This window comes from Halictus rubicundus, chromosome 11 (assembly GCF_050948215.1).
Source record: "Halictus rubicundus isolate RS-2024b chromosome 11, iyHalRubi1_principal, whole genome shotgun sequence".
NCBI lineage: Eukaryota > Metazoa > Arthropoda > Insecta > Hymenoptera > Halictidae > Halictus > Halictus rubicundus.
Window position 1 is genome coordinate 12,996,096 of NC_135159.1, and position 23,980 is coordinate 13,020,075.

The following is a 23,980-nucleotide window of genomic DNA, read 5'->3' on the forward strand; positions in this document are numbered from 1 at the left end:
AGCGTGTACATCGCGGAAGTATTGCGCGGATATTTGTCATTAATAAATGCGAGGACGCATACTGAATTTTCCCGTTGGCATGTTCTCGGTATCACGAGTACCGCGCGTCCACATTTGGCACATACCAGCTGAAAACGGGAGAACCCTTCTGCCAAGATTTCTGCAATCTAGGATCGCATACCAGCGATATGAAAATAAGATTACGCGTTTCTATCGTTTTTTGGTTTTTTAGTCGGGAAGGCACGTCGTTGCAAATACGTTTGGGGAACTGCCTATTCACGTAGGGGACAGGTTCCGTGGAACCGGTTGCGTGTATTTCCGCTTTGCTATGTAATTAATTTTTTCCGTCGATACATACGCTCGAATCGCCCATTATCGCTAATTGCCGTAATAACACAGACAGCTCGATTAAGAATGGAAGAAGTGAATGACTTGTGTATTAAAAATAACCCAGAGATACTGTGAAAAGTGAATAGTATTTTTATGGTAGAGATTCTTCACTTCCTCTTCATTTTCGTCATGAAGTCGTGAACCCTTTGTTTATCGACTTCGTTGCTCCACAACCCGCTGACCTTAAAGTGGGTCCCTACGATCACTGCATCGGAGGAGCAGTAGTTGTCTATGTTGCCTATCGTGACCCCAGAGCCAATGAGCACAGGACCTTTAGCAGCCTTTCTCACCTCTAAACATTATTTATATGTAATGACTTTACTAAGCTTTCAGTATCAACGGAGAAGTACCTGCGAGCTCCTTCGTGCTAGCCTCCTCCCCAGTGGCAGTTCCTGTCAGTATAATTCCATCCGTCAAGAAAAACTCTGCTGCTTTTGCTGTCTCTGATAAGCTTACATCCGAGGTGACCGCGTGTGAACTATCCAGGCAGATAGCAGAGTTAACAAAAGCACTGAATGTCAAATTGGTCTCTCCCATCGTTGAAATATGGCAAATCACCTATGTTTCTTTTTAATGTCAGTAAAAATAAGAATGTCATCGGCGTCGATCTGTTTCCTGTACCTCAATAAAGTACCAGCGCAGGCATCTGTGAAGCCTTCATCTGCAACATGCGAGAAGACAAATCCCTCTGCCCTGATGAACTGAAAATCTGCAGCCTTTGCTACAGCAATCGCTTCCCTGTTGCAACCTGCTAAAATCTGTTTGGATTTACTCTCAAAGCTGTAAAATTAGAACTCATATAACAGTTTACTATTCTGTACCTGTACACCGCAGGGTATATGAGCAGGCAACACTCTTTTTATTTCTGTGCACACTCTGGTCATCATCGCAGTGGTTTCAGGGAGTATGTTTTTGGCTGTTACATAGGGAATGTCATGCATGTTTTCCACCAAGATACCATCCTTGAAATAAAGTAATGTCACTGTACAGATTACAGGGTTAGGTGTAAACAGAATGCCCTTCTATTATCAAACTTACAACGTTACAGTCCCTGTAAATTTCAGCATCCCTGACTGCATCGTTTACGATCTTCGTCATGGGGTGTCTATGTAGGGGAGTCCCTGCGTAAGTCCATTAAAATGCATAGTTTAATTACCAAACATTTGCAGGCCAAACAATTTGGTGACTAAGTGGAGTAACTAACTTGTTCAGAAGAATGAAAACAGTAGATTAAAAATGTGCAAAATAAGCTGTTTTCGATGAACATTATTTACAACAGATATTTTCTCCTGTATCAGGAATAAAGATAAATCATACGATGACACTTCAGAAACACGATAATGAGCTGCAGTCAATAAGTTTTTTCGCAATCTTATCTAGCAGAATAAATTGTATTTTTAAATTTTTATAGTCTAGAATATTCTCCGTAATGAACCTTACGATATGTATTATAAATTAAAAAATAATCTATACCAGGTAGAGCACCGACGTGCACCATTCCGATTACAGAACACTTTCCTTTCGCAAATAATTTATGAAAACGCGTCATCTCGCTGCGATAAAAATTATGCGAGCGTCTCAAATTTATTTTACAGTCACGTTCAAAAACTTGCGAAACAGTCACACGTATGGATCTCAGATAACTGTGCCCTGTTTGTTTCGCAGAATTTCGATTCAATAATCGGCTGTTCGACACGGAGAAGACTATTTTATTTTCGTTAGATAAGGCCAGCCGTAAAAACAGCTTTCAGAACAGATTGTCGAACGTCCGCAGATTAATAAATAAAATGTTTTAGCATTGCAGTATTCAAATATATAAGTACATCTGCAGCTCTGCAGCATATATCTGCAAGCTCTCAGCTGTAAGCATGAATAAATTAGGTTAGGTTAGTCTGCTGGTTTAGCAGACGAATTTACACATAACCTAAGTTAGGTAACATATTTTCGATCTAATTCATAATATTCGAGATCGAAAGTTGGTTGTAAGGGTGAACTGTAGAAAAGGAATGTTTAAAAAGTAAATATTATTATGGTAAATTGCTTTTCCACCATTCCTAACGATGGTATATTCGAAATTGAATGTACCATTAGTTGGTAAGCCTTTAGAAATATGGGAATGCCCTGGAAAACCGTTGGGTCACCATCTGTGATATGATTCGAAATTCAAACACTTCGCGCGCTTAAGATTTGAATTTAAACGTGCTATTTCGACAAATTTAAATAGAAAAGTGGATAAAGAATCGAATTAAAGGGAAAGTAAATGGGTGGTATTAATGAGAATAAGTATGTTGGACATGGAATTTAAAGGTTCCGTTGTTGATATTGCAGATGGCGGCGGCACTTGCTGGGTAGGCTCAGTAGCGCGAAAATTTGAACGCTGATAAGTAGAGGAACTTTTCAATTTTCTTTCGTTCTTTGAAACAAAAGTCTTTTTATAGTCGACTAAGCTATTATTTTATGAAATACGTTTTTGAGCATTAAAATAACATAGTCCTGGTATTTTTCTGATGGAATCTTCGAAATTTGGTAGATTCTGTAGATTCCCCTATTTATTGATCAATGAAAATGATTTAAATCTGTATTGAGGATAGTTCGATTTGACTTTGACCGTTTCAATTCGATAGAAAAGTCCGTCTTCAATAATTTCGAGCACTAAAATAATAAAATCCTGGTACTTATCTTATTGAATCTTTGAAATTAGCTATCTTCGGCAAATTCCCCAATTTGCTAAATTATTTAATTATTCGAATTTTTATTGAGGGTAGTTTGCTTTGGCTCTGGATGTTCCAATTTGATAGAAAGGCCAGTGGTCCCTTTCCAATTTTACGTAGTCTAATTTGTGTGCCATAAACCGTTCCGGGGCGGAGGAGAGGCCAGTTATCGGTCTGACAGGATTGTTCCAATATTTTGTTTCAATTTCGTTCCATGCCTAAGCGGGTCCACTTGAAAAGGATTGTGTACCATCCCCGTAGACACTCATTTTGACATGCGTTCCGCGTCCCCTATGTGTTCCCAAGCGGCACGCGCACGTTTCTTCCGTCAGTGTCGCCCAGTCCCTCCGAGGAGGATGTACTCCGGTGTGTTCCGGTCGTTCCGGAAGAGGTTCCCTCTCAACGCCTCTCTATCCACCCAATAAACCAGCCCAAAAACCAACAATCATCGTCCGGTAAATCAACCCTTAACGCAACGTCGCGATCATCCAGCACACACCGTTCCCAGAATCCCACGATACCGAACACTATCCTCATCGATCCCGTGCCTCGATCATTCACCGGGAGACGTTCCAGGATTGGTGACAGAAAATCTCGGTGCAAATTGGATTCCGAGGAGGTTGTCCTAGTTGGATGCTCGTGTGGTGCTCGTGTCGATCAACAAGTAGCTCGTCGGGTATATAGGCCGGTAGCACCGGTTGCTAAGGTTCAGGCGCTGTTCGAGCCAGCACGGTGTAGACTTTCTTATTGCGGGGGCGGGTAATTATTTAATGAGTGACTGGCGGGATAGGGACCGAGTTAGTGCCGCTGACAGACCATTGTGTAATCGCCTGGGACCTGCGGTGACGTCTCTGGAAATAGAGGATTCTGGTGGCCCGTGTTGACTGTTGTCCCAGGTGGCCTGGTGTTGGGATTCAGGTCTAGTGCAAGTGACGTGGTCTCATTGAAAATAGGAGATTCCAGTGATCAGTGTAGGCTGGACCAATTGGAAGATTGCATGGAGGATCGACGCCTCGAGGGTGCCCATTGTGGAACTATTAACGGGGTCTAGACCTAGGATATGGACCTGATGTCATTGGAAATTGGGGACACCAGTGATCAGTGTAGACTGGACCAATTGGGAGATTGCATGGAGGATCGACGCCTCGAGGGTGCCCATTGTGGAACTATTAACGGGGTCTAGACCTAGGATATGGACCTGGTGTCATTGAAAATTGGGGACTCCAGTGATCAGTGTTGACTGGGCCAGTTGGAAGACAGCATAGTGGAGTAAAGGGGTCTAGATATTAATGCGGTGACATTGGAAATAGGGGATTCCAGTGACCCGTGTTGACTGGGCCAGTTGGGAGAGCTTAAAGAAGGACTAGCACTTAGGGAATTGGACTTTGATTCACTTAGCAAAGTTTCCACCTAGATAATCACCGTGCCACTTTCGAAACTAGAGGACTCGAGTGATCATCATCGACTAGGCTCCCATCAGGACCAGAAGGGATGTTTAGAGGATCCAACAAGGGGTTTGTGGTCCTAACGACATCTAGTCCTGGCAGATCAACGTGTTAGCTTGAAAACTGCAGGACTCAAGTGATCATGATTGACTAGACCCCGTCAGCGAAACCAGCAGAAGCTCTCAGCATTTAGGGGCATTCGATCGATTGATCAAACGCGCCCCATCGCATCCCCTAAGTAAGTTGGAGGTTTGATGAATCGGTTGTCGGGATTTTCTATAGCCCTAAGCGGGGGACTAAGAAGACAAATCTTCGGCTGAACGACCTCCAGTACGAGGTAGACTCTTAGTGTGCATGAAGATAGAGGATCCTCCAAGGGACATGTAGCCCTAATGGCGCGAAAAGTTGAACTCGAAGCAATGCAACCTGGGGAATGCCGTTCGACTGAACGAAGACGCGACTGTGGTGGGGAGACCGTCACGTGGACACCATAACTCAAGGATTCGCAGGACTCCCGGTGTTCTGGACCAGGATCCAAAGCCTACAACCTGGCAGTGACGTCGATGCACATTTGCGCACGAATCTTCGCCTGGGCATGGGACTTTTTCGTCGGTAGCGCAACCTATCCGATGCAACCTGTGAGTAACATGGACCCGGCGGTCCCTTTGATCTTGCTAAAGCCCTTTGTTTCATTGGAGACATTCATTTCACGGTGTGGTCTCCCGCGACCAACCTTTGAGGTCCTGGGAGTATTTCTTGCGCGTGTTGGGAGCTCGAGTTTGCCGTAATTTATGCGGAATCTAAGTTTCGATTTAACATGGTGAATTGGACATAACAATGACAAATAGTTAAAGCAATGTTAATTTTTCTGAATGCTTTTACTGTGCTCGCTCTTTGATTATTTCGGTTCTCTTGTCGTGGCAGTTTTCAGCACAACCGTATTAAAAATGGAGCATAAGCAGCTTAGCAGACGTCTCCGCGAGGTGATTACTGTCAGTTACCCCAGAGACTTCCACATCCCATCGTCCTTATTTCATCCCGCTGACAAACTGGAACAACTTCCGGCACTTCCGTTCGTCGCCGAGAAATTCACCCCTCACCCACTTCCGTGACAATCGCGACGGGGGTGGCCGCGGGAATGGAGATTGCACGTTACCATTCGCTTTCGAAGAATCACCATCTCGCCCGAGCCATAATTTGCCAACCTTTTTTCTTTTCGATCCGCCACCGAAGTTGGAGCCACCCCTCTGAAAAAAAGTGACTTCCTCATGAAATATGCGAGGAAGGGTGAGAGCTATCTGAAAAGTATTTCAAGTTTTGAGTGATCCACGATTAATTTGAATTTTTTCCAAGGGATGAAGTTCGGGGAGGGGGTAACTCGAGAGTCGCAGATTATTTGAAAAATTTTATCACCTGGTTTGAAAAAGAAGCTATTTGTTCAAACTATCTTTTAATAATTCTCATCTTCGTTGAGATATTTTGGGAAAAATATATTTTCGTTGTAAAGGGGTTGGAAATTGTAGTTTTAAAATTGAATTACGGCGTCGATAAAAAATCGGGTTGCAGAGTGGCACGCATTGTAACGTTTTTTGCGGGATACTGCGAATCGCATGATACCGGTTAAGATGCAACCCCTCGCGCGAGTTGCGCTCGCGCGAGCAACAGATTGTTTCACACGTCGCAGAGGAAGTCTCGCGATAGAAGCAACGCGAAATGCATAAGCGTGGAAGGCTGACGTTCGAACAAAAGGAAAAACTAAATCGATCGTTCGTCGAGGCCATTTCGCGGGGGTGTGCAGGGGCGTAGGGGTGAAAAAGTGGAAAAAGTGCTACGTACGTACCTTCGGTCTCCTTCAAACTGCCACTACCCCCTCGTACAATTCACCGTGCTTGTCGGACGGAAAAAAATTCATTTTTAAAGAATTCTTCTTGAGCCAAGTTGTGTTTGGAATATACACCCTTAATAATATTTGGAATATACGGTTTCCATATAGCGGGACCTAATGTTTCGCTCAACACGGTTTCGATACAACAATTGAAATTCTACGCCCCGGGTCAAGATTGACCCGGTCACCGGCGTGAAAATAGCGATTGAAGGGATAAAGGCAGACTGAAACTTTGACATCCCCTCCCCCTGCCCCAACGATGACCGAATAATGATATTACAGTCGCAATTAAGCGGGCGAATTTGATGCGCCTCGTCGGGGAAAAGTTTTAATTAGCTGCATAAATTTTCGACAGCGCCGAACATCGGCGTCCCGCGCTTTGCGACGCGCAATTATCCCTGTGGAAATACGCCACTAGGATAATTTAGCCTAATCGGTGTCGTTATCGGCCATAGACGCGGCCCGATTTAACCCGGGATAATGATATCGCTTTTTCTGTTTCATTATTGTTTAAATCATTTGATTCAACCGTTTTTCTTCAATCTTCTCGAGGTCCGTTGTTGCAAGTTTGGTTACAAATGAAAATTAGCAACATTGCGCATGAAGTTCCCGTTGTTGGAAAATATTAAGAAGCATGGGGATATATGTTTATTTTATGGATGCATCAGGTGTACCAACAGCTTAGTTTTTTTTATCGATTCTACATTTATTTTTAAGTAGAAGATTGTTAAAAAGATGTTCTTTCTTTTTCCATGGAAATTTTTCACCATGTTAATATTACTGAAAGATATCGTTCTGTTTCTCCAGAATTGTTCACATTGTCTAGAATTGTTCATATTGTCAGAAAGATATCGTTCTTATTCTGTAATATTTTTCACCATCATTCCAAGCAACAATGTGGCACGAGAATTTTAATCAGTGAACCAAAAAATCATTTTTATAAAAATTTTGAAGCGAGGTATTTTATTTTCAACAAATTTTTTGGAACGTCTAACAACAACGCAGGTCGTTAAATATTCCCTACTCGACATCCTCCGCACCGTCGCAGAGTATCGCCGAAACATATTTCGGAATGTTCCGTGGGAGTTTGCATTTTCAGTCAAAACGGTTGTTATCCGTTTTCGCTGGAACGCTTTGAAAATTCCTGACCGTTTTCCAGTGCAACCATGCTCTCTTCAAGGGTGCATCGGACTGGTCGTTTGTCTCTTATCCTTTCGTGCTTAATAATGGATCGCGATGGCCCTCGGTTTGTTCTTGTAACTGCAAAGTATACCTTGTTACTTATGGGGGCACAATATGGCCGAAATGATCGAAATTTAATATCTGCAATACCAGCCCACACAAATCTATTATAAGCAAATAAACTCACACTACTAAATGAATAGTACAATTTTGCTATAAACTACATATCTAAGAAATTACTTTTTCAAAAATATTCCAAATTACATAATTCTATTACGTAATTTGCAAGTACACTTTCATCTGTTAGTAACTTGAAATATTGAATTTTACAGTTTTACCTACTTTGCGAGCCAGTTAAGAAATCGTCACAAAAATGACGTCAGCCATTTTGCTCTGGTAATGGGCAGTTCGGTGTTTGCCATTCTAATATTATCTCAAGATGCTGATCGTTTGCAAACGGAATGGCGGATTAAAATTGTGTCTGCCAGAGGTAAACAAAGTTGCGAAATGGTGGTCGATAAAGCACGTTTAAGGCAGCCCCGTTTGAGACAGTTTCCGCCGGAAGTTCCCTTGCACAGCACGTATGGTATAATGTCCTGCACTTGTAATGGATGCCGCTGATACGTCCCACGCGCGCGCGGCCAGGTATCGATGCTTTATTACACGCTGACATAATTATTTTCATTTGACATTAGCCATTAGCCGGCAATCGAATTACCCGACCGCACTGTCTTGCGCAAACTTGCCGGGAGCTAATGGTCCACGCTGTGGTCACTGTTTTTCTTCAGGATCCGTAGAACTTCTGTTCGAACCATGCACATTTTCCAATATTTTATTTGACCTTTTCTTCACACTTTATTTTACATTTCTCTGTACATTTTCTAGAACATATTTTATGTAAAATGTTACGCTGGTTAACACGGTTTATTCTATATTTTGCGTAGATCCCGCGAGAACACTTTTATGAAAAATTTTATATACATGCAAATGTATGTGTAGGTACGTATATAAAATATTGTTATTACGCAGCATTGGTGATAAATCATTTAACGAACTTGATCATCCAATATCAATTATGATATAATTGCTGTTAATTGTTTCCTTAGTTTAATGTTTGCCCCTAATTAAATTGCTAATAAGTTTGCAGTTTGTTACCAACTTTGACCCATTGTGTCGACGTGCAAGCAGAGAATAGTAAATTTAACAAGGAACGAGACCAAATTTGGAAACACCAAAATTAAAAAGTAATGGATACAGAATTATGCAACTTTGTTGACATTGCTTTGTGTTGATTATAAAATATAATTTTGGAATCGTGGAGATAATTTTCACAGTTTCTATGTATATGTGGAGATGATAAAATAACCAATTATAATTGAACGTGGTATTTTTCGGGAGAAATAAGCTGTCCAATTTTGAGGATGGCATTTTTGGGCATACATAGCTCGTTTGCGAAAGTTGGCGATAGAAACGGAGCACCTTGCTGTGTCGGTAGAGTGCAACATTAACTTTATGTGGAGTATAAAGCATGAAAGGGCGTCGCTTTATGGTCTTCGCTGGCACGAACCCGAGAAAGTACTCTTAATTACTACCACCATTGCTCACACAGCCCTGCAATCGAACGTCCTCTCTCATTTGCTTTGCCAGAAACCAGAACACCTTGCCGAGGATAATACAGCTAACAAGCATTTTTATTTTTAAAGCACAGTTTGACGGTCGAACAATCAATTCCAATTATACTTCACTTAAAATGTCGGCCATTAGAGTCCACACAAATTCCACTAAGGGAAACTCAATTATCCAACTGAAATTTCTCCTTGTTTTTCAATTTGTTTACTCTTTTCTGAATGAAAGTTATCAAAAAATTAGTTTTGTTTATGTTTCCATGAAGTATTAATCACGTGACGGTGAGCAATGTATTATTCACATTTTATCAAGATGGCAAAGCGTAGATTCAGCATACTTTCCTACCTTTTAGCGTGATTAAAATGGCGTGGGTGAACAATGGCGGCGAAATTTTTTCTTCGAAAGAAAATGTTGACTGTACATTTTAATAAAAATTTTACGCTGCAGAATGGACCACTGAACAATAGACACTCGAACTCCCATAAAACTAACATACTATGGTCCAATTTCGGCCAAAATTTTCTACAAAAAATAATTTTTATAAATCCAGTCTTGATAGAAATTGTCTCAAATGAGAAAGTATTTTGATTAAAAATTTCAACTAAAATTGCTCGCGAGAAACAATTTTTATAAGCCCAGCCTGGAAAGTTGTAAAAATTAGTTCAGTTTATAATTTTATATAAAATTTTATGTCAGAAACGATTTTTACAAATAATACAATCTAATGTCTGTCAGAATTGTTTTCAAACATACAGTGGACTCAATAAATACGTAAAATGTTTTGTTCCACTCCGCGGATAAGATGATCCCGATAAAAAATATGAACAAATAAATACAAAATGATCGATCAGGATTGCTCGGCGAGCTTCGTAAAACCGCGTCCAAGAGAGCAATTAATACAGAGAACCGTTGGAAAATCATCTATCATCCTTGGACGAAACTTTTCGAAGCAATATAATAGTTGAGCAGACTCAAGAGGGATCGCGTAATAGCAACCGTGTAGCACTTTATCGAACATAATTTCCGCGGGAATCGATGGGAAGTTTATGTTAAACTAGCCGCGGTAGTTCCGATTGAAGAATTCCCGAACGCACTTATAATACTTTGATCATGTTCCAGTTAAATGCCGTGCTCGGCGGGTAAAGTTGAACAAACACAGAGCAGAGAGGAAAAAAATCGGGGAGTGGGGGGTTGGGGGGGGGGGGGGGGGGGAGGAGGAGGAGGAGAAAAAAAAAAGAAGAAACGAACCGGGCAGACGGTGTTTTTAATCGTTCATTTGTACGCGTTCCAATTAGGGCGCGCACACACTGTTTTTTGTTTCTCGCACGGCCGCCATTTTCTCCGTTACGCCTCGGAAAGCTCGACAGGTTGTTTTAATTATCGATGGTTAGGTGATTAAAACGAGAAATATTATCTCACCGGGTCTCGAGGAGAGGAGCCGTTTTTATTTTGCCACGTGCAGGATTTTTTTGCGACATGCAAGGACACAGTAGGACACGTGCTAACAAAACCCACCTCGACTCACTCAGGATAAAAAATCGTGATCAAAACTAAAGTGATTGAATACAAACTTTTAAGTCGAGGGAGACCTTCATGGACCGTGAATCGAGATAGAAAAGTGAATTAATCCCACTTTTAAATTCTCTGACGTGGGGGGTGGGGGGTGGGGGAGTGTTTGAGAGGGAGGGAGCGGCGATTTTCAATTGTCCCGAGTTCCGGCTCGCTCAATTTGTCCGCGGAATAAATCAGATAAGGGAAAAGGGAGGCTCCGCCCCTCCTCCTCTCCCACGCGTTCCATTTCCCTGATATATATTTGACGACACATACAAATGTCCGTCTTCTTCATCGTTGCGGAGCGAGGGGGCAAGAGTTCGCGGGAGCCTTTCATCTCCAGCCGCATTTTCCGCGGCAATCAAACCCCTCGGTGCTGAACCAGTTTTCCCCGCGATTTTTCCGTTGCTGTCACACTGGCTAACAGACAGCCGATGGAAACGCGTGCACGTTTCCTTTAGTCACTTCGTCCGCCCCGGTCATTTTCTGGCCGAATGCCAGTAACAAAGCATCGGTTATCGCAATTAGAATCGGTTCGGTTTAACTCGGCTTCTGTGGTAAACTTTTCTTGAAAACTACCTAAGTACTCGTTGACACAGTGATAGCGTGTTTGACTGTCAATCCGTGGGCCGGAGTTCGAGTCCCGAACCTGACTTTTCCGATTTTCTCTGCTTTAGCCCACTAAAATATAGTATAATGTACTATATAGTATAATGTACTCGAATATAGTATATTACACTAGAATGTACTGGAATATAGTATATTACACTAGAATGTACTGGAATATAGTATATTACACTAGAATGTACTGGAATATAGTATATTACACTAGAATGTACTGGAATATAGTATATTACACTAGAATGTACTAGAATATAGTATATTACACTATAATTTACTCGAATATAGTATATTACACTAGAATGTACTGGAATATAGTATATTACACTAGAATGTACTAGAATATAGTATATTACACTATAATTTACTCGAATATAGTATATTACACTAGAATGTACTGGAATATAGTATATTATATAGTATATTATATAGTATATTATAGTAATGTTTCTTGGCATTTTCTAGAGTGCATTTTTTTAAATTACGCTATTTTGTACACAAACCAATTATGAAATATTGAACGTTGGTTTGTTCACTGTCTTTCGTTATCAAGTGCTGCGTGCTGCTATCTATTCATTGTCAAGTGCTGCGCCATGTTATTGAACTGAATTGACTGTGCCCGTTGTGTCAGAATCAGATTCAGTGGATCATTGTGCCAGCGAGAACGCGAAGACAGAGAGTTGGGCTAATTGCGATTCATCCACGACTAAGGAGGGATTTAATTAGGTGTCGCTGTTAATGAAACACGTGGCGTATCATCGGGAACAATCTGGGATCAGGATTCAAATAGAATTTCCAGGTTTCGGAAGCTGCGCGATTACTTCTTCCCACACATAAATTGTTAAACCCCGTCACGATCTCCGAAAAATTAATGGAGACGAACATTTCGTAATATCCGATTCTCTTTCACCCTTTGTAGCACGATGAAACGTTTAATGGGATATTTCATTTTGACAGAAGCAGTTCGTAAATGTTCACAAAGACGTTTGATTAAATTCTTACCAATTTTGTAATATAAAAGAACCGGTGCTACAATTTTTCAATCCAAATGGATTGGTACATAAAAATCTACAGGGATGTTTTACTATTTTTGCAATACGAAAATTCCAATAATAACAGCGTTTAAGTTAAATAAATGGAACCATAAAAATCTATAATGGCACTTAAGGCCATTCATAAATTTTTATTAATTTCACTATGGCAGTGCAGAAAAATGAATTCGTTGAAAATCTGTGGCCTGCAATAGCAACAAAAATTGATTTTATGGGAACAATAAGTTTACCAGAAAATGGCACTGACTGGCTCCATTAATATTTCGCGTAGAATTTTTCCACGATCATCATCGACAACTTATGATACTAACAACGTCCTGAATTCTCCCAGCGATGGATTAATAGCGTAGTTGGTTGTGTCAAATTACTATTGAATTATTAATAATCGTATTAGGAAAGAGAATGCCACGGTCCTCGTCGGAGAATGAGTTGAAAGCTTCGTGCTTTTCTGTTTGCGGTCCTGTCGATCAGAGAGATTCACAAGCGTCATGTTACCATTGTTCGAGGAAAATGTATATTCTCGTTCGAAAAAGAAATAAAACGTGGCAACTGGAATAAAACAAAACGGTACACGACAGAAAAATAGGCGAGCGATATCGACGACACGTGTTTCATGTGAAAAGCTCTTTTAAATTGTCTTCGTATACTGCCACTCTTTTCTCCTCGTTTTTTTTTTTGCCACGTAAACTGGAAATCCACCAACTTTTAATATCTGGGCATTTTTCAATATTTAACAGAGCCATAATAGAACCAATGAGAATTAGTAAAAATTAAAAGAAAAAATAAAAGCCTGTCAAAGAAATAAATATTTAGAAAAAATTCAATACAAAGAAACTTAGCGAGGCTCAGTGGATAAATATTTGGCAAAATTCAGTAAACAGACATTCCTCGAAATTCAACGACGGGAAACTAGTGAAAATTGAATTAATACAAACCTGTCCAACAACCAGATGCTTGTCAAAAAGCAATGAACTTGTCAAAGTTCAGCAACCAGAAATTTGTCAAAGTCCGCCGGTTCATTACGAGCGATAAAAGTTTGCAGTCGCGGGTCAACTTTGAAAATTATATCGCGCGAGAAATTTCCTTTTGGGGTCGAGCCAGTAATTTTACTGTTGACAAAAGTTTTCGAAAATTTGTAAAGTAACCTGGTTATTATTGACCGGACGGTTGTATTAATCTGTAAAGCGTATAAACATCTACGCGTTTCGAAATATTGCTACGTGCCTGTCACGCGAGTGATGTTTATTATTTATTTTATTTGTACAGCTGATCTCGTTTCGTGATTAATTTGCAACGGAAATTAGCGAGGCAAAACTCTCTGGAATCATCCGGGACGTCCGGATGTCGTCCTGGACGTTTACACGCGTCGGTCGGAGATCAAAAAGTTAATGAACAAATGCCTGGCACTGCTTCAAGCAAAAATGTGTAAAACAAACACTCGACAGCACTTTAAACATCGAAGTATCAAATACCAGGAAAATAATTTCGCAAAAATCTGAAGTACAAACGTTCAATTGATTATCGCTAATAAATATTGAAAATGTTGTTTGTCGACTCTCGTCGGGATCGAATTAAACGATTTACGAGCAAAAATATTTACGCGTTCGCAGGTTTACGGAAAAAATATTTTACTTCGCAGCGGCCGCGGGAGAAATATTTGAATCGAGTTCTCGTGAAAAGTTCTCTAAATAAAAAATACTGTTTGCCTATCGAGGTATAATAAAAATATGTTACTGTGCTAATACGAAACGTGATTCACTGTCAGCGACGGCCAAACGAAATTTTTTCCACGAATTATATTTTACGTACGTCGAAATTTTTTATTCATCGCGTGCCAGCCACTTCTGATCGCAATATCGTCGAATTAGCGACCGCCATTTTCCAATTTCGAGGCGGACTTCTCTGCTCTGTATCGTGTCGAAATTTTATAGAAAATACGTGGACAATATTTTATTTTGTTCGAGGCTGAATACATTTATTATTCACTTAACAAATTATTTTACCGTTCTAAAATTAAGAGTTATAAATAAATTTTGTAGAAATGCGAAAAAATTCGAGGACTCTCACTAAAGTAAATATTTAGCAATATTGTTTTTGATGTCTGCTTGAAGAAACATTTTGTATCTACAGTATGTGCTGCACGCGGTATACAAAAATTCAATTTTGAGTGAGACTTTTTTAATTTGTAAATATTTAGCAATATTTTTTTCGATAGAATGCTCTATGTCCGCTTGAAGAAACATTTTGTGCCTACCGTATGTGCTGCACGCGGTATATAAAAATTCAATTTTGGGTGAAACTGGTCCGTGAATTTTTGCTATTTTTTTTACCGATTCGTGCTAATTTGTTTCGCATGAAATAAATTTCGGTCGTGGGTGGTTCTCATGCGGCGTGGTAATTTCGTTTCCGGATCCGGCGTCCATTGGAATCACGGGTACCAGTGATCCCTTATCACGCGAATCATATTTATCGGTGGTTGCGGACTCTGAACGCCGGCCAATTCTATTTCTACGGTGTCAGGGCCGCTGATACTGAATTCTGTCAGGCGTACGGTTCAATTTGTCTTCGTCGACGGGGAACGTGATCGCGCAGCCCGCCGGATATTAGGATTCTAGCGCGTCCTTTCGGGACTGCGCCGTGGCAGCAGACTGTTGCGCTACCGTCGGCTGCTCGTCAAAGACCACCCACCACTCGGTCAACACAGAATTTTTGCTGGATCAACCGAGGTTCAATATTCATTGGTGACTACTTCTTTAGATAGTCACTTCTACAATCGAACACCTCGTTGCTCAATATTCATTTTGAAAGTTGGATTCTCGTTGCTGATACTTCGAACTCATTCCTAACACTATATCCATTAGCGACTGTCCACTTCGGAGTACTCTAAACCCTCTAGACTCCAACAATTGAGGGACTCGATCGATTTAAACCGCCCTCTTTCTATCTCCTCCCCTCGTTAATCTAAAAAGAAACATTTGACGTTCTCCAATCAATTAACGCCCCTTATCAGGCGTCGCATTCATTACCGGTCGACAGAGAGAGAGAGAGAGAGAGAGAGAGAGAGAGAGAGAGAGAGAGAGAGGGAGAGAGAGAGAGAGTCCCACTGTTCGATCATTGGCCCCTTCTCGCCATTGTTATCCTCGTCGACTAATTCAGTCGCGGCGCGTAGAAGAGGATCCCCTAAATCCCGAGATAACGAAAACGCTGAGTTCCCGGGGGCTAAATTTCCGGCCACCGCGGCACGGCGATAACGTATTCTCAGATTACGAAATTGCTTTATTGATCTTCCCGAGCACGTGTTTGCATCGTGCAAACCGTCCCGGGAAAAATTCCTCGAATTGATCTCTCGAAATTGAACTGTCCCGATGACTGTTCATCCGTCGCGAATTGTCGTTGGAATATTCAGCTCTCCCTTTATTGTCTCTCATTTCCTCCTTTCTCGTTCTCCCGGCGGCCGCCTTCAACAAGAGTCAAAGAATTCTATTTCATTATCTCAGAAGCAATTTCCATGTCGACGGTAATTAAAGTGGATTCGCAATTAAAATATCTCCTGTCTGTTAGGCGGGCTGTCCATTTCGATAGGTCTCCGGTTAAATTCATTTTCAGGCAATTATGTGCCCCGATTAGGTCTCCAGCTCATTCGGAAACGATAATGTCGTCCTAGAATCGATCGTTAGCAAGCCGTGAAATAAGAGCCACCCGGTATACACGCCCCCCTACGGTTTTCCTGCTTTTGTAATCATTTCTAACACCCTATCGGACTATTTTCTCTATTGGCTCGATTGGAGCGTGCTGGGTTTACTTTTGTGGACACACCCCCTCCTTCAAGCACGCCTTCTTTTATAGAAACGCCCCTGTCCCACCTTAGGCCCATCCCTCTCCCTTTGTCCCGCCCTTTCTCTTCCTTAACCCTTACCTTGCTTTAGCACAGCTCGTGCCTTAGCTCCGCCTTCGTCTTAGTCCTACCACTGCCTTAGCTCCTCCTTTATCTTAGCCCCGCCCTCTTCTTCCTTAGCCCTGCCCCTCTTTAGCCCTTTCTCTAATTCCTCTTCAAAATCGTAGACGTGACATGGTTTCATTAATTTGTGAAAATGAAAGTGAAAATTTGTTCAGTATTTTGTTATACATTATATTTTGACGTCATCTAAAAATTTCGAAAACACTCTCCAGTGCCAAGAGTTGATCAATGTCCAAACCACAAGGGGAATCCAGTCTCTGCCACAATCGATGTAAACATCTCTGCCATCCACCGCGATGAAAATCGTTTGAACTTTAGATTGCTATTTTCTCCCGAGACACGCCCACCGTTTTGCACGTGAACACAAGAGAGAACGAGTTTACTATGAAACATCTTAAAACAGAGGCTGAGGAGCTCCCAATTTTCGCGGCGTCTTCCCAGGAAGTTAATTCGCCGGTCCTCCCTTTTCGTGGACCGTGATTGTGTGTACAAGGTGTCCAAAAATATAGCATCAAACAAAACACACTCCTGACACAGGCATGCACTCGTAAATCAAAAAGTCTTTTATCATTTTAAAAATTGATATCTCATTTTTGAGATATTGGCAGTTGAACATTTTCTAGGACTTCCTTTTTGGGCCCCTTAATGCGGAAGTCTTACTTGAGGGCGTGCTCTCTGCTGTGACGGTCCTATTTGGGGGCGTGGCCCTCTGTCGCGAAAGCTATACTCGGGGGCGTGGCCTTCTGCTGCGAAAGCCTTACTTTAGGGTGTGATCATTTGTTTCCTGGCACCTCTTGGATGATCTAAAATTTTTAATTGCTAGCACGCGTTCACAGTCAGAGTATAGAGTACAGAACAGGCCTAGAAGACCTCTAATCTTCAACTATGAATATCTCAGAAACGAGGTTGCGTTTTAAAAAGCGGCAGAGCACTTTTCGATTCGTACGTTCATCAAGAATGTGTTTCACTCGACCACGTATTTTTAGGACACCTTGTGTGTTTAGAGTCGCGGCTCTAACGGTTCTGGTCGGCGACAAACAGCCCCGAGAGCGGAATAAATTATCCGAAAACATGAGGGAAGGGTGCAAACCCTCATCCCCTAGTTAATTTCATCCCACGCGATACGACCTCGGGTGTTCTTGCGGGGACACGAGCCTCCGAGACGATTTCCTTCGTCTGATTAAACCAGTCCATCTAATCTCCACCTAATGAAGTAGGGCCTCCTCCTAATGAGGTTAGGCTAGGGTCAGGATCAAAAGAGCGTCTCGTACATTAGACAAAGCGCGAGCGGTTTCTCCTGGTTGATCGTGGCTCGCTTTGACCTTTCGTTTCCTGCTTCACGGTTCTTTTAACTTCCCGTGCCGGATCTTGAAGCGCTTCTTAAGGCTCCGACGCGGTCCAATTACCACTTTCGGTTATACGGCAACGACAGTCGATTTCATTATGGCCGTCAGTGGCTCAGAGAGGAGCCTTCGCACTCCCCCTTACACCGCTTTCTTGCGGGCTCAGCGCTTCGTCTCCCTCCCCAGGGACTCCATCGCCCTCGGTATCTCTTTGTAATGGCCTTTGTAACTGTGCCACAGTACGGACGGACCAATCAGCACGCGGGGCTTTGTGTCTGAAATCGTAATGATGCTAAAAATCTGCGGTTCTGATGATTCTTGCTCATATAAGACAATTACAACGTTTTCCTTCCACAAATGGTAATCACTTAAACAAATTATACGCGCTCCACCACTCCTTCCCTTGTTCTTAGCACCGCCCCTGTCTTAGCCACGCCTCTGCCTTAGCCCCTCCCATACATTAACTCCACCTTTGCCTTAGCTCCTCCCATATATTAGCTCCGCCTTTACCTTAGCTCCTCCCATACATTAACTCCGCCTTGGCCTTAGCTCCCCCCATACATTAGCTCCGCCTTGGCCTTAGCTCCTCCCATACATTAGCTCCGCCTTTACCTGAGCTCCTCCCATACATTAGCTTCGCCTTGGCCTTAGCTCCTCCCATACATTAGCTCCGCCTTGGCCTTAGCTCCTTCCATACATTAGCTCCGCCTTGGCCTTAGCTCCTCCCATACATTAACTCCGCCTTAGCCTTAGCTCCTCCTCTGTCTTAGCCCCGCCTCTCCTCTACCTTCGCCACGCCCCTTCCTTAGCTCCACCCTTCCTCAAACCTTTTTCTAGTCGAGAAAAAATCCAAATTAATATCTGGGATTAGATTTGGCATAGAACTGCCAGCAAAGTGTCAGTGAAAGTTCTGACGCAGCAGTGGGCCCCGAATGCGGCGAGGGATTCCAGAAATAGGTTTAACCACACGCCTAATCGCGGCCAGTCGGGTCGATCAGTTTGTCGATCAGTTAGTCACGTGGTGATACAAGGCTGCGGGCATGTCCTGGCGTTCCCGGAGGATGCCTGTTGGCGACGCGACGATTAGTTGAATAAATATGAAGCGCGTACGTCGAACACATGCCGTAATTAGGATTCTCGACGGGAAGACATCGGAAGCCTCCCCCGTAAAGCGGGGAAGAAAATACAGGTGGCCGGACACGGTCCCGATCGATACGCAATTAACGTTCGAGGCGTGTGGGACAATATAGCCCGCCCCCGCGACGGGGGATAAATATTTGTCGGTATAAACAAACGCCTGCGACGCGTTTGATACATTTATTTTGGCCGCCGTGCCGCCGCCTCGTTTCTTTCGCGCCCACACGATTTCCCAGAATCATTCTCACCCCTTCGGTGCTTTCTCTGCTCTATCGCTTTCTGCATGTTAATTCGGCTGATATTACAGTCACCGTTGCAGAACGCGATGTAATTCCTACGGGAGCCGATTCACCATGGACAGCTGCCTCGAAAACGTGCTATACATTTTTCTCCTACGACGCTTCCCTCCCGAGTAAATCGGCTTTGAAAACAACACCCGCCTCAGTCGCTCAACGCGAGCGCTATTTTTGGTCACGATTTGCCGGAACACGACGGTATTTACCGGAAAATCGTGTTCTGTATTTTCCGTCGAGCTTCTCGCGAGGAATGTGCTAACATCAAAATTATCTCGATAAATTTATCCGCCAGCTATTTGTTCATTATTTTAAATAAATAAAATCAGCGCGGCAAAGATGAGACAGAGTTTTAGCGATACTGGACTTCCATTTCAAAGGAGAGCCTTCCGCAAAAGTTCGAGCACTTCGCACAGTATTTCGAGGCTCTTTATGAGACTGGCACGGTCGTTTTATCGAAAAACGAAGAAACAGAACCGCGCGCGCAGGATACCGTTGGGTAGACTCAGGCTATGTGTACGTGTGCACGCCCGTGTAATGCACGACCCTGCGGAGATGAAAAGGACACTTTCAAGTATCCGTAAAGCTGGGAACCCGGCGTAAGCGCACCTGTTGACTGAACACCCGGAATCAATACGTCTCCGCGTGGGTGGAAAAAAAGCAGAAACTTTCGAATCGGACCGCGTATGGATTCCGTGCTGGTCGTTGGAATCGCGAAGCTCTTTGATTTTTTTAGGCGACCTATCGCCGGTCAAATTCTATTTTCGCGAGCCCGACAGGTCTCATCGCGACGCGGCCGAATGATAGCTCTTCCTCGAATTGAAACGTTCGAAAACGAGTTGAACGATGACCTGGAATCCTTTTTCTATCTGTCTTCCGTTAGAATATTTTCACAGCGTTGAAACATATTTTTGTCACAGATTTATATTGCAAATCCGCCATTCTAACTGTCTGATCATCGAAGGATATTTCTACTTACGTTGTAATATTAAAGACATATTTTAAAAATTTTAAACCTACGCTAGAAGTGAATTTACGGTTCCAGTAGAAACGGACGGACATGGTCAGACAAGCTCGCAACAATAAATTTCCAATTTGAAACTCATGCTGGAAGTAAATTTACATTTCTAGTAGAAACGGACGGACATGGTCAGACAAGCTCGCAACAATACATTTCCAAGCCCGATTTTAAACTCATGTTGGAAGTAAATTTACGTTTCCAGTAGAAACGGACGGACATGGTCAGACAAGCTCGCAACAATGCATTTCCAAGCGCGGAAATCTTATACTCTCGAATATTCAGAGTTCATTAGAGCAAATTGCGCGCAGTACAAGTTAAAAAGAAGGAGAAATAATTCACAGTAGATACGGTCCGCCACGGTCAGACATTCTGCGGCTATCGGGCTCTGCTTTTGAGTGAAATGGTTCGTAAAGCGTATTTAATGTAGCTGAAAAACTGCCGGGTCAAATTAGCACAATTAAAAAATGGAGAAAGATCAGGGGTCGCTAGTGGAAGAGGACAGTCGTGATCAGACGCGACTCGCCCGACCATCGAGTTCCATTTCCCCGATAACGAATCATCCCGAAAACATTAATTTCGCCGTTTAAACGTGCTGCCGGAAGAAATTGACTTTGACGCATGAAAAACCGACCGGGCCACAAAGAGAAATATTAAAAACCATCTCCGCTCGCAATGCTAATTCTTTGAAGAGAGAGAGAGAGAGAGAGAGAGAGAGGGGGGAGGATGCTAGGTGAGGTTATTAATGTCGCGGTGAATCTAGTTATCGAACGAAGGAAGAAAATTGCCGTGGAAATTCCCGTGAAGCCGGCGCGTTTGCCGTCCTTAAAGCGGTACTTTGCTTGGCTTCTTTTTCTTTTAGCGGCTCTCTCGGCAGGCCAAGGCCTTGGCCGAGCACCTGACCTTTTTTTTACGCGAATGATTTTCTCAAACCCGGCGAAGAATCACGTCCCCGATGATATGGAATGAGGAGGCTCTCCCAAGGGCTTCTATTGATGACACAGGCCTCGGCAAACACAGAACGACCTTTTCGCGATCACGTGTTACGTAAACCGAACCTCTCCATTTCGCAGCATTACTTTCTAACCCATTTCCCCGTGTCGTTGGGCCAGCTTTCTCGGAATGCTTCATTCTAATGCGACCACTAATTTCATCGACCGCGCGCTCGCTGTCGTGCGATTTTTAAAACGCGGCGGCCTCAATTTTCACGGAAAAGTGAAAATAATAATTTATCCCCGCAATTTTGTTTTTAATTATTTCTTTATGAAACTTTTACCAACATACACCTCACGTTTCTCCGGTTAAAACGAGCCCAAACACGACATTAATCGGAGCACATTTGCTTTAGTAAAACAAATCAGAAAAACCTCGAAACGACAGTTCGGATAGTCGAGGTTCCACTGTATCGTGGATTAAGCGAGCAAACATGATTCGAATAGGGTCGTGTTGGGTATCGTTTTAATCGGGAAAGCGTCACGCGTATGTTGGTAAAGGTTTCACAGAATAATAAATATAAATTATAATTATAATATTTTCTAATTTTCTTTTTCTTCCAGTCTGTGGGAATCAAAGTGAGGGTGACCAACGAGGTGCCCATCACTACTGCAGAAGACACCGTCTCCAAAGATGCGGCACCGCCTTGGACGACGATGTCGGTCCCCAGAGGTCGAACTACACCCCCGACCCCGACAAACCAACCCCAACCCCAGTACTTGTCGCCGCACGTTTCTCAAGGGCGGAACTCCCTAGGCTCCGCGAACGGTAAACTTCAATCTTCCTTTGCGCATACAATCTCGTTGAATCATTGTCGTGCATCAGAAGATTGCATATACCGGACCATAATGCCGTTCTATCGAAATACGTCGCACAATACGATTCGGAATTTCGCGGGAATTACCTGTAGGATTTAGCCGCGGCCCACACGGCATTTTCTAAACCCTGATTCCGCTGAATCGTTATCAAATTAATACCGAACCGTAAAATCCCGGTGTTATACATATTTAGTAACTTATAATACTTCAATCTATTATCAGACAATTATCGTTGAAATCTTTTACGCAGAGTCGCAGGTATCCCAGGAAATTCGATCTATTAAAAGAAAGGTGGATTCTCGTCCCGTTATTCGTAATTGCGAGCAGCGAGGTTCGTTAATTCTTTTCCCCAGGGGCACGTCTCGAAACGGGAAGTTCCATTCGAAAAAGTGCGAGCTCGACGGCTGATTTAATTTGACAGATAATGAAGATCGAAGGCGATTTTCCACGGACGAATGTTAGATTTCTACGGGAATCCTTCGAACGCACGATATTCGCCTGGGAAACCGCGCGTGTCGAATCTGGCGAGGGTAGGCGCGTATGAATAAAACAGGCAGCGAAACTGAGATGCCACGTGTAACTACCCTGTGGGACTCCACCCGCTCGAATTTCACCGTCATTATGGTCCCCGGTTGGCAATCCGTTCGAATTGATTCCTGTTCCCCCCTGAAACCCTGCCTGGGGGCTCGGCATTACCCAATCTCTGGAGATGGCACGGGGCTCCCGCAGAGTCACGTACACCTCTTACGCGAATCGTTGTTACAGATTATACGTCACGCAGAAGACGGCCAGTGACACTCCGCATTGGCCCGCGTCTTCCCAGCAAGAGTACGTCCGCCCCGACCACCACCACCGACGGGGAATGGCCAGCACACGGGTAAGTGGCGATTCTTTTCTTTTACCCCGGGGCGAAATCGATTTTCTGCCCGAAACAGAGCCATTTTAATTCACTCGGCTCGTAAAGAACTCTAATCAACGCGACAGCAGTTACTGTCACGTTTAAGCCGGCTACGATCGTTTGCTGAGTTTGTACAGATCGTCCCAGGAGTATTACATAGCACCTCGCAAAGATTCAAGCATCTTGTTATCTCAACAAATAGGAACATTCCAGTTTTGTCAATGACAGCATTTATCTTGTCTTGTGTGCTCCATGTAAAGATCTGCAGACAAGACAGTCGTCAAGGTAAAACCCTGCATTAGATTCGATAAGGTGGAACCCTGCATGTACATTGTGCAATCGGTAAGATAGGACTCTACATTTTTACGTGTCTTTTCCGTGTACTTGACAAGAAACGAGGAAATCTGTGATATGTCCTCGGATTCGCGTGATTTTTGGTATCGGTAAGATAGGAACCTGCATTCGACTCGATAACGTAGAAACCTGCATTACATTGTGCAGCTAGTAAGATAGGAATCTGTATCAAACCGTGCAGTCGGTAAGACAGGACCCTGCATTTTGGCGAGCTTTTCTGTGTTCGTTAAGGGACGACGGGAAACGAGGAATTCTGTGATATGTCCTCAGATTCGTCTAATTTTTAAAATCGGTAAGACAGGAACCTGCATTTTGCGACAGTTCACAGTCGATACTGTCGGTTTTCATTGCAGAGAATGAGTAGGACTGTGGGTAAGGTAGGAAATTTGAATGTTTGATCCGACTGAGTTGGAAAATAAGAGGTCCGAGCTAGTTATCGACTTGTAGGTCGACGTATTTCGCTACGACGGAGGCGGAGGTCGTCAGGACGACGGCGTCGCGGCGCCGCCACCCCTCGTGGTTCCCCCGTTTCGCAGGTTTTGTTGTGACCGCGACGGCTTTGTCGACAGTCGCGCGTGATTGCGGCCGAGCAGTGCGGATTTAAGATTGCTGCCGTTTCCCTTCCTCGGGAACTATCGCGTGTGCCGCACCTTCGATCGTTCCCTCGGTTCCCAAGCATTAGGGGAGCAATTGTTCGCCAGCCGC

The 23,980-nt window shown here is 43.2% G+C and overlaps 2 protein-coding genes across 5 annotated transcripts in view; one reads left to right on the top strand and one right to left on the bottom strand.

Annotated features, from left to right (window-relative positions):
- Positions 1-410: 410 nt before the first annotated feature.
- LOC143359119 (uncharacterized protein F13E9.13, mitochondrial) overlaps positions 411-23,980 on the bottom strand; it is a 281,397-nt gene continuing 257,827 nt past the window's right edge. Inside the window, exons 2-7 of one of the 4 annotated variants that reach the window (XM_076796836.1) lie at positions 1,864-2,134; positions 1,429-1,511; positions 1,212-1,352; positions 949-1,148; positions 741-868; positions 411-682 (exon numbers count right to left, since the gene is read on the bottom strand). In XM_076796836.1, the coding sequence (XP_076652951.1) occupies positions 498-682; positions 741-868; positions 949-1,148; positions 1,212-1,352; positions 1,429-1,511; positions 1,864-1,939 (813 nt within the window). In that variant the 5' untranslated portion in view covers positions 1,940-2,134 and the 3' untranslated portion in view covers positions 411-497. Of the gene's footprint in view, positions 683-740; positions 869-948; positions 1,149-1,211; positions 1,353-1,428; positions 1,512-1,594; positions 1,723-1,863; positions 2,175-23,980 lie in introns of those variants that run through there. The other 3 variants (XM_076796838.1, XM_076796835.1, XM_076796837.1) reach the window with 3 other exon arrangements.
- Positions 5,089-22,904, top strand: LOC143359124 (uncharacterized). The gene is made up of 3 exons (XM_076796842.1): positions 5,089-5,184; positions 21,769-21,973; positions 22,789-22,904. Exons 1-3 carry the CDS (start codon positions 5,110-5,112, stop codon positions 22,902-22,904), a joined length of 396 nt encoding a protein of 131 aa, XP_076652957.1. The 5' UTR covers positions 5,089-5,109.